This window comes from Palaemon carinicauda, chromosome 22 (genome assembly GCF_036898095.1).
Source record: "Palaemon carinicauda isolate YSFRI2023 chromosome 22, ASM3689809v2, whole genome shotgun sequence".
Taxonomy (NCBI): Eukaryota; Metazoa; Arthropoda; class Malacostraca; order Decapoda; family Palaemonidae; genus Palaemon; species Palaemon carinicauda.
Genome location: NC_090746.1, coordinates 33,764,264 through 33,775,763, shown reverse-complemented (window position 1 = coordinate 33,775,763; position 11,500 = coordinate 33,764,264). Strand labels below are relative to the sequence as shown.

At 36.0% G+C, this 11,500-nt stretch overlaps 1 protein-coding gene and 1 long non-coding RNA gene across 6 annotated transcripts in view; one reads left to right on the top strand and one right to left on the bottom strand.

The window, feature by feature from the left end:
- Positions 1-11,500, top strand: part of LOC137616399 (uncharacterized) — a 536,300-nt gene that overhangs the window by 83,535 nt on the left and 441,265 nt on the right. The gene's annotated exons all lie outside the window — the stretch shown is intronic.
- LOC137616396 (mucin-17-like) overlaps positions 1-11,500 on the bottom strand; it is a 436,827-nt gene that overhangs the window by 375,818 nt on the left and 49,509 nt on the right. For all 5 annotated transcript variants that reach the window (XM_068346103.1, XM_068346106.1, XM_068346107.1 and 2 more), the window contains exons 2-3: positions 5,988-8,031; positions 4,240-4,394 (exon numbers count right to left, since the gene is read on the bottom strand). In XM_068346103.1, the coding sequence (XP_068202204.1) occupies positions 4,240-4,394; positions 5,988-7,207 (1,375 nt within the window). In that variant the 5' untranslated portion in view covers positions 7,208-8,031. The remainder of the gene's footprint in view (positions 1-4,239; positions 4,395-5,987; positions 8,032-11,500) is intronic.

Sequence of the window (11,500 nt, the reverse complement as noted above, 5' to 3'; positions counted from 1 at the left end):
AGTGTGTCTTGAAATTTTTAATCGGCTTTAGGTTTTCACTATAAACACTTTTGTGACGAAAGAATTTTGTATTTACATGGACTTCATCTCTCTCAATTTATAAATTGTCAATATTGACCGCTACACCTTTTCAGTTCAATAAGATTAATTTATATCCAGATAGATTTTATGTATATTAATGAAATGTTATATAATTCAAGTTATTGAGCAGTGATTTCCATTTCACGTGAGTCCATTAAAAATTAATCTGATCGAAATAGTTATAAAAGTTAAGGCTAGGCTATAGTGAAATGTATAATGCAAACCCCTTAGAGTTGTTGAAACAATCATATAAATGAGTTTATGTAAAATATTGAATGTGTAAACAAAGGGAAGAGAACATTTATATGCACAAATATTTAATGTACCGTTTATGGAAATCGTGGAAGGGGGCATGAAACAAGGCTTGTGTTTCCTGTTTATTGTCCTGAGCGTATTATTTTACATTAAATTATGAAAATAATAACATTTCGTACATTAGTTTCACCTTTTCTAATGACGTTTGTTACATCACAGTTTATCATTTCTGGCATAGATGTTTTGAAAAGTCATGAGAAGCTTGTTATACTGTTTGATTTGACATTTCTTCACCGCCTCTCTTTCTATCTACTTTTCTCTATGGTTTTACTGGCTGAGAATGTAAAGGTGCAATTTAGATTCTCTCTCTCTCTCTCCCCATAAAAGATGTCAGGAGAACTTTAGATCCAAGGGATGGTGGGGTCCCATGGAGTGGCAATTGGAAATTCCTGGCATTAAATGCAATTCTTCCGTCTTCCATCTTTGGCATTCATTCATCTGGCTCTCTTATAGATTTTGCTCCCCATTGTTGGCGGGAGACACCTCCCTGACGACACTCCTCGAGTCCTCTTGGGTTGTATTGTGGAAGATTTCAGCATCACTATAGATGCTTCACAATGGGTCATTTACTGTATATTAGAACTTGGACTCGATCGTTAAAGTGTTAGCGATTGTCACTCATTTTTTTTTTTTAAATTGCATGTTACTTGGAATTGGAATTCCATATATAACTTAAGAATATAATTGTTTTTCAAACTATTCTAAATAATTATATTTCAGTTACCAGAGAACAAAAAAATCGATAATAGCCTATCAGTGTATATATTTATTTATAATTCTTAATACAATTTTCAAAACATTATCTTTTGCAGCGGAGAAAACTAGAAATATAAGCATTGATAATTGATAATATAGGCCAACCTTACCATCCTTGTGAGCTAAGGTTGGGAGGTTTGGGGGGGAGCCTATAGGTCTATCTGCTGAGTCATCAGTAGCCACTGCTTGGCCCTCCCTGGTCCTAGCTTAGGTGGAGAGGCTTGGGAGCTGATCATATAATATGGTCAGTCCTGATTGCTAGGGCAATGTCACTGTCCCTTGCCCCTGCCATTCATGAGCGACCTTTAAACCTTTAAACTGATAATCATAATCTAAATATTTACGTTCGACCGAAGATAGAACCTTCGTTACTTCAAAGAACTAAGAACACAATACACTTAATCTTTTACATTTGTCATTTATTACATTGTATATGTTCGAGTCTCTCTCTCTCTCTCTCTCTCTCTCTCTCTCTCTCTCTCTCTCTCTCTCTCTCTCTCTCTCTCTCAAAATATATAGGTGTGTATGTATGTATAATGCAAATCAACAATATGGTGTTCAATAAAGGTAACTTTATACCTCACATTGGTATTGAACTCCTGATATCTTAAAAACTCTCTGGTATGTAAGGCAGTAGTTTTATTTTTTAGATCCTGAAAAAGCAGTTAAAATTATGTTCCAACTTCTTTAAAGATCCTCTACTAGAATGATTGGTAGCATCCATGCCTTTTATTTGAAGAGACTAGGGTTCTATCCCAATTTAAAGTAGAAAATGTGTGTAAAATATGTACTGTTACATATTTTTTCTTTGATTTCCTTTTGGCATCGTTGACAAAAGAGGGAGTGGTTCTCAGATGTGACTTTACGAAAAGAACTGAAAAAGTATGGAAACCAGAATCCCCCTTTCTAGTTTATGGGTAAAACGTGACACTAATGCTCTGTGTATATTGTGGCTGTGAAAATATGAAGCCAGTTTTTTAGCATTTCCCAATAATTCTCTCTCTCTCTCTCTCTCTCTCTCTCTCTCTCTCTCTCTCTCTCTCTCTCTCTCTCTCTCTCTCTCTCTCTCTCTCTCTCTCTCTCCCTCCCAAGGACATGTCATGATATAAAGAGGAAGAATAAGAAACTGATTTAATGTTGTCTAACGAACTAAAGATAGTTGCCATCAGACCTTCACAAGTTCATCTTAAAACAATGATTTATAGTTGATTTTTTTTTGGATCAAAATGAAAAGAAATGCAAGATAAAGAACGGAACGGAAAGGGAAGAAAAATTACTGTTTTCGATGAATTAGAATAAAAATTGTGTGGTTCACAAAATTTTACTGGACTCTTAAGTGACCCCAGGTCAAGTATTTCATGTGTGTAATGACAGTGCGTAGGGCCACTGGAAGTTGTGACTGCAATATTACTTCAAAAAGCATCAAAAGAAGAATTTAGAGAACTAGTAGGGTAGGATTCCCCGATGTACATGTACTGTACAGCTTAAGAACAAGCATTATAAAAAAAAAATACTCAAAAGTTATCTTCTTACAACCACTAATGTCTTCAATCTCCGCAGTGCTAAAGTACCGATGCTGAAAAAAAAAACCGTTGCAAGCACAAGAACCCCAAAAGCAGCGTAGTCAAAAGTCGAAAAAAAAAATAATGAAAAAAATTAGATCGATAAAAAAAACTTTATAAATACGTAGCATGAAACGTGAAATTATATTTTTTCGATTTAAATACTCTTTTTCCAAGTTTCAACTTCCAGAAGTTTCGCAGGTTTAATTTTTCGATTAGGAAGATCATTCTACAATTTGGTTCTACTTGGAATGACTCTAGAATGCTGTGTAATATTGAGCCATATGAAAAAAGACAAAACTGTTGAAATGAACATATTAAGGGCAATGTTGAGTGTGGTAAAAAGATGAATGATTGGTGTGTGAAAATGAAACCAAGAGGCGATAGGTCTTTGACCAAAAAACGCACAACTGAGGTTATTGTGGTTGGGTTTGCAAGTTACGGATAGGTCAGGAGTATTACACTAAAGTATGCCACATTTTGGTTATGAAATTTTGACAAACATTTAAGGCCAAATAATGTTTCTGGTAAATTTGGATTACTACAATTTATATTATGTTAATAGATGTTTCTCAATTAAAGATATCGCGGTAAGTTGAATAGGAAATCCAATTAACAACAGTGGAAGGAAAACAAATTTAAATCTGGAGGAACGTGTTACTTGTCTTCCAAAAAGTTTGAAAAGGAGTAATATTGGTACGCATTCACTGTCCTTTGTCGGCATTGCAGTAATAAGTGACAATCCTTAGTAGACGTTCTCCTAAAATTTGTTATATTCGTCGAACTATTAACACTGTTAAAAAACCGTAATTTTAATTGGAAATTCTCCGTAAAAAATATATTGTTTTCAGCCGTTTTTCAGTAAATAACGGCCGACCGTTATTTCTACCCCACTTTATTATCTTTTACGGTTTGGTAAATGTAATAGCACTTCTTTACGTCAATATATCCGCTTTTAAAGCTGCAAATGCCTGGCAACATTTGTTCCAGGATTTTTACCGTTTTTTAAGTCTATATCAAGAATTGCAGCACATTGTCAATCTGTTTAATATACTGAATAGATTTGTATCGAGGTGAAAGTTGGGAATACAAAGTTCAATAGCCTGGTTTTAAAACAATCCCTGTATAGCTTAAAATAATCTACCCCCAGGTTATTTGTTTTTTCTTTTATGAAAATTCATTGGGATATAATGTATGGCTGACCAAATATGAGCAATGAAAACGGCACGCTGCATTCTGTATGTACATGGCTGAAATAGGGGCAGCGTCGATATATTAAAGCAAACAGTTCCACCGCCTAACATTCTAGTCCTGTAGCTTCATACAAAGAAAAAATTAATGATGTCAAACCCGGCTAATTAATTTTGTATCCTCCCCTACAATACGATTTTTGTCTTTTGAGAAAATTTACAAAATGATATATACCATTTTTACCCTAACACACCTGTACGATAAAAGACAGTTTGAGCGAAAGTAAAGTGGATAAGTTGCACTTACATTACAGTTAAGAATCTAAGGTACTTACCCAGGAGCTTGCAGAGCCAATCTGCTAAGTCTTCCTTGAGCGGGAGAAGCTGGCGTTCGTGTGCTTCGGCAATCTTGGCGTTCAAGAGGGACATATACTCAGACTCAGTCCTTGGATATTCGTCGTCCTCTAACTCAAGGCAGAAGGACGGCTCCCTGGGGAAAATAGTCGGCATTTCTTAAACGGTAGAGACATTATGGTTATATTTGGTAGACATAATTTTATGATTTCAGAAAAAAATATAAAAGACTAATGTAAAGTAAATGATTACTTTCATGGTCTTGCTATGGTTAGTAATGTTTTATTCAAGCTATATTTTGCGTTTTCATTTTAAATTATTTTTATTTTAGTCTTTTCACCCGCATATATTTAAAGAAAAAAAATCACAAGTTTACTTTTTTCTTTCTGGGAATGAAAGGAAAAACACTAGTATCATCTGTAAACCGAAAAAAAATATTTTCATCTCTAAACTTTGTGAAAAAAAGAATATATTAACATGACCTTTATGATAAACGGTATGCAAGTTACCTCAGAATTCAGTTCCTTGATTTCTAGAATAGAGAGCACATGCTATAGAATTTAGATGGTTATTTTAAAGGCATTCTGAAGTTTACTTTAGGACAGTTTTTGTAAAACTTACAAATAGGAGGGATGCAGCAGTTAGCCAACGATCATTAAGCAGCCAATGGCCCAATTTGAAGAAAAATCTTTAAACCCACATGAAAAATAAATAGAATATTGCATGCAGGTTGAATTTTAACATAAATTACAAGAAAAGAACTTCTCATAAAAATATATGAGTAAAACCTTGCTTGAAAAAAAAAAAATGAAAATTATAGTGTCATAATTTTTTCACGAAAATAGAAAATATGAAACTGAACAAAAGAAAATGGAGAAAGTATTTAGTAGGAACAGAGAAATCGGAAGAAAGACATTCAACGGAAACTAAAAAGGGGCTATAGAGTTCGGGATGTCTGTGGACCTTTCCTTTATAAAATTCTTTCTCCTTGATTTTGAGGGGATAAGGGGGTGGGGGGTGGGGCAGGGGAGGTGTTTTAAAGGGGATGACAAGAGCAGCAGGATGTAGTGTGGCAGTTCTAAAGTTGGGCCTAAAGTGGGTTTTTTATTGGTATTGTGAACAACGAAATATTTCATTTTATACCTAGACTTAATATCAATATTTTTATTTTATGGTAATGTATGTTATTTAGTAATGTTTATGATTAAAGTGAGAAGCCTTTATATTTACCAAGAATATGATAAAAGATGCTATTAAATGTTCTTGGGATACATTCCTCATTAAAATTAACTGACGAGTTTGGAGTAATAATACCGGCTAGGTTAGAGAAATGGTAGAGTGGAATTATATGTTCAATTCGTGAAAGTGATAACCAAAAGAAATAAAATAGAATAAACGTTTTTTTTTCAGTTGTGGTTGTGTGTATGTGTAAAGAGTATATGATTTGTATAATGAGTCTTATTTAGTTCGTGATTACTAAATTTTGTTAAAAGATATTCAAAGAATGTGTTTGCATTTTGGAAATATCTGTTAAATATACTTAGTACGATTTTTGCTGAGTTATTGAATGCCTCCTTGGTGCATCATATACTGTATGGTGTTCCAAAGTTCGTAAGTACTGTAGGAAAATAATAATAAAAAAAAAAAAAAATAATAATAATAATAATAATAATAATAATAATAATAATAATTAATAAAATATGGGAAGGGTTGTTAGTCAAAAACTTACCTGGACTTGCTCCTAGGAGTACGAGGCGTCCTAGGAGTCCTAGGAGTTGCCACGACCTCTGAAGATGAGCTCGACTGAATAGCCGACTCCAGACGATCTGCCGCATCGCTGACCCCAGCATCTTCATAGACCCCGCTGCCCTCCATACCCCCTCCGCCATTGACAAGTGTCATTCCTTCCTCTTTATTGCCGCCACTTTTTGTGCTTGAGGTAACCGTCTGGTTGTCTTGGCGGTCTCCCGGAGGGGGAGGGTCTTTCGATGGCCCTTTTCCTTGGCCATCTCCTACACTGGATTGCTTATTAGTGTCATGAGTACCTGTGTCACTTCCAGGTAAAGGGGGGCCAGAGGTAGTAGGGGTGGTGCGCTTTGGAGGGACCGATGGGCCTTTTCGGGATCCACTCCTGCTACGGTTGGGAGTTCTAGATGGCTGGTCAAGGACGAAATCGACGCTCCCTCTCACGGGAGTATCATCGTGAGACCGATTGGGTTTTGACGACCTGGAAGATTTTTCGTAATTTGTTGGTTTGGGTGCTGGCGTCGGTGGCGTAGGTTTGTGGCTATGAGGGGCGGTGCCTGCCGCAGCATGTAGACAGCCCACAGGTGTGCGGTCGTGAGCACCATAAACACGACGGATGAAAGATCCAGGGGTGTGAGATGGAAGGGCGCAGTCTGGCTCAGAACGTCCTATAGGTCCCGGTATTCCTGTAGGGGATCTAGATGGTGGTGGAACTGGTGGACCTGGTAATCCAGTGGGAGAGCGACCCGGTGGGACCGCTACGCCGACGGGGGACCTGGCTGGGGTTTGGTTCGGGGTCGTTGCTTGGGAAGTGTCCCGGGAACCACGTGGCTGTGGTGGCCACCATCTGCCAGAGTCTGTCATGCTTGATCCAAAAGCTAGTTCCACGGGGGACATGGCGGTCGGGTCGAAACTGCCGTTGTAGAGGGCCTCTCCGGCTCCGTCGGGCATTCCTGCATGAGTGGCAGCGTACTCGTACGTGGTCGGAGCTGTGGGCGTTCTGTAATGTGCCACTGTAAAGAATGGCACTTCGTAGTCTGTATCATTGCGACCCTGGTAAGAGGGAGGTTGAGGGGCATCAACTGGGAACGAAGGGGCGTCGTATGACCTCGGAGAAGCATCAGGAGGTGAAGTAAATCCAGGGGCTGCATCTGCAGCTCTTGGGGATGGTAAGGATTCAGGCGTGCTGCAAAGGGTCGTCATCCTTTACTAGATAACCTCTATTTCCCGTTCTCTTACATGTGCCCAAACTCAAGGTGTGACTTTTTCTGTATGGATGGATATTTTTGTGTCAGCTCCTTGTAGGGAGGCTGTCCACTGCTACTAATTTGGGCATCACTGCTTCAAACATTAGTCAACTGGATTTCTTATCATGTCACCAGACAGATTTTAAATGTGCTTGCAATTACATTTTCCTTATTAAAGTATTAGAGGAATGTGCTACTGGTTCAAGCAGATACAAGCTTGGAATAGCATCTTAAGGAAATCTTAGACTAAATATGCAGCAAATGTCAAATTCGTTACACAGTATATAATAAATACGGACATAACAAGATTTTTGTCTTTTCTGGAAAATTGAGATCTTATGGACGGTAAAATAAGCGATTTCATCTATCTACAGAAAGTAACATCCATTATCAAGAATGATTCTGTAAAGTTCTCTAAGTACCTACACAGTCTATTAATACTTAACGTTAAACGAAGTTCAATTTCGCTTGTTTTGTCATTTTATGTTTATAACACACTACCAGTAATTTCTAACGCTTTCGTACATCTAAAATGTAGAATTCATAAACGAAAAAGAAACTCGTAAGAGAGCTTAGTTTCTAAACATGAAAAGTTCACTCTAAAAGTTATTATCACTCCTATTGTCTATGACCTACGAATAAGGATTCTGGGTTAGCTGCTAAGTATCGGCTGGATCACAAACAAAATTCGTAGCCGATGGAGAGGTTTTTCTTTATTGCCTATCACAACCTTGGGTAGATTTCCTCACTTTTCAACAAAACCACAACCGTCGTCAAGTCCTGAAAAAAGAAATTAGCAAAAATTGTAGGCCGAAATTGGCTAAACTGAATACTGCTGTTCTACTATTTCTGCTGCTGCTGCTGCTACTACCACTGCTATTACTACTACTAATAAAATAACACTCTTAAAAGTTAAATATAGCATTGTTAATCTATCTTCCTATAGATGTACCTATATTACAACAAAATAGAGATCATGGCCTTAAAACTATACAGGGGTAAATTTATGCTAAACTCAAAGACTTCTAACCTATTATTGGGATTGATAAAACTGCAATGCTGTAGGAAACATAGATTTTGTATCCCAATGTTTGAAATGCTACTCTTTCTAGTAGGTCTCTTGCCAGTATTTCAAATTCTTGTGCATGGGCATGTATATCACGTGAAAGGAATGGTTGGAAGTTCGTGTGAATGTATAGCAATTGTTATGATTTCATCGAATGTGTAGCAATTGTGATAATTTTGTTGTGTAGCAATTGTTATAATTTTGTTGTTGTGTAGCAATTGTTAATAATTTCGTCGAATGTGTAGCAATTGTTATGATTTCGTCGAATGTGTAGCAATTGTTATAATTTCGTCGAATGTGTAGCAATATTTATAATTTTGTTTAATGTGTAGCAATTGTTAATAATTTCATCGAATGTGTAGCAATTGTTATAATTTCGTCGAATGTGTAGCAATTGTTATAATTTTGTTTAATGTGTAGCAATTGTTGATAATTTCGTCGAATGTGTAGCAATTGTTGATAATTTCGTCGAATGTGTAGCAATTGTTATAAGTTCGTCGAATCTGCAGCAATTGTTATAAGTTCGTCGAATCTGCAGCAATTGTTATAAGTTCGGCGAATTGTATGAGTTCGCCCAATGTGTAAATGTTAAATTTGAATATTTTGATACAAAAACCTTTCATAATTTCTTGTTAATCATTGTTCGTATTAATCGCCATTTTCATTTTTATTTTTTTCTGCTTTGATATTCCATCATTCATTGTTATATTTGAATATTCTTTGGATTATCATTTCAAAGTACTAAGATATCCAACCATCTATTTCGTCCGCTTTTAATCATTCTTTCCTCAAGCTCCTACTTTTAGTCACCACTAAAAGTTCTTTGATTTGTTAGGTAGTAGGTTGGCCAGAGCACCACCACCCGTTGAGATACTACCACTAGAGAGTTATGGGGTCTTGACTGGTCAGACAGTACTACATTGGGTTCTTCTCTCTGGTTACGGTTATTTCCCTTTGCCTACACATACACCGAGTAGTCTGGCCTATTCTTTACATATTCTCCTCTGAGATTACCAAACTATTCTTCTTCACCCAAGGGGTTACTGCACTGTAATTGTTCAGTGGCCACTTTCCTTTTGCTAAGGGTAGAAGAGACTCTTTAGCTATGGTAAACAGCTCTTCCAGGAGAATGACATTCCAAAATCAAACCATTGTTCTCTAGTCTTGAGTAGTGACATAGCCTCTGTACCATGGTCTTCCACTGTCTTGGGTTAAAGTTCTCTTGCTTGAGGGTACACTCGGGCACAGTATTCTATCTAATTTCTCTTCCTCTTGTTTTGTAAAAGTTTATATAGTTTATATAGGAGATATTTATTTTAATGCTGTTACTCTTTTTAGAATATTTTATTTTTCCTTGTTTCCTTTCCTCACCGAGCTATTTTCCCTGTTGGAGCCCCCGGGCTTATAGCATCCTGCTTTTCCAACTAGATTTGTAGCTTAGCAAGTAATAATAATATTAATAATAATAATGATAATAACGTCTAAATATTAGGACCCTTTCGTGAGCCGATTCTGATTGCCCATTTCGTCCAACATTAGGACGTTCATTCATTTCCATGTTCACATTTTATCCCTCTTATTAGTTCGATAACTTCATTCATAATTTTGAAACCTCGCGCTTTTTTCATGCATGTTCATTCTCCTGAAGATTTTCTATTTCACATTCTATTTCCTATACACTGACATCATATTTCGGCCAATATTATAAAACTTTCATATATTTGTACCACATACAGTTTCGGCCATTCAGTAACCCAACGTTTTATCTACTAATGTCGTTATCCAAAAGTTTCTTCCGATAGAATTCGAATTCAAACTTAAATCGTAGTTATAGGGTTTGTAGTGGCTTAACTTACTACCTAACTTCAATAGCAACCGAACTCCACAATGAATAGAAGGAAGACTCACTCTCTCTCTCTCTCTCTCTCTCTCTCTCTCTCTCTCTCTCTCTCTCTCTCTCTCTCTCTCTCTCTCTCTCTCTCTCAATAAATCCCAAGGGTAATCAGCTTAATGAGGGAATAGACGAACCTATGTCTTAAAATGTTTCCCCTTCCAGATTCTGAAAGATAGCAGAGAGAGAGAGAGAGAGAGAGAGAGAGAGAATTTTGCGGCTATTTAAGATGAAATTTATTTGAAAAAGAAAAGTTGTCTTCAAATACATTAATTTTTGGAAGAAACTGGAGAATATCACCGTACAGTTAATATATAAAATATTAAGACAAAATTAACGTATGTTAGGCGCAAACGAGAAACTTCTTCATTATCGCTTTTCAATAATGAACTTGCTCCTTCGGTAATTTGTGACATGACGAAAATTAAGTATTTGGTTGTGCCATATTGCCATTTCTTTCTTCTCTTCTTTTGTTATTACCTAGTTCGAAATATTTCATACCCTCTATTTTTGGTATTCCTATTTTTTATTTATTGTTTCCAGTAAATTTCCTAATATACCATTTTGAGAGAGAAGGAATTTCTTGGGTAATTTTGGATGATTTCAAGTTCCTTATTCCATATATTTTTGCAAGTGCTTCAAATGAGTATTAGATCTTGCAATTGCATTAAAATGAACTTTATTAACTCGTAGGATTTTTCCAATACGTTCTTTCTCTTTTAAATTTAAGCCTCTTAATATTGGCCTGCCCTATTCAAGGGCAGTATCATTTTGATCGGTATTTTAATTTATTATATTTTAGGCAACACAGATTGCATCCTGAAAACACTGGATCATTTATTTAAATTTAGTTGAATTATTCCCTTTTCCTAACAGATTACCTAGAATTGAATATTATGGAACAAAACATATATTTGATATGTGTTAGGGATAAAAAATGTGTGTGGAATTGTACGTTACCCTCAATTTTACGTTTTCGCCAACTTGGACTCCATGCTGTAAAAGTAAACGACACCAGAATACGTTTCTTATATATTTCCAATATTCAATGGGATCAGACTTATAGAAGTTTCGTCTCTCTCTCTCTCTCTCTCTCTCTCTCTCTCTCTCTCTCTCTCTCTCTCTCTCTCTCTCTCTATTTATATATATATATATATATATATATATATATATATATATATATATATATATATATATATATATATATATATATATATATATATATATATATATAAACCATCCGTATATACAGACAAACATTTTAGCGTTGTGAATTCCTTGTTCTTTACATT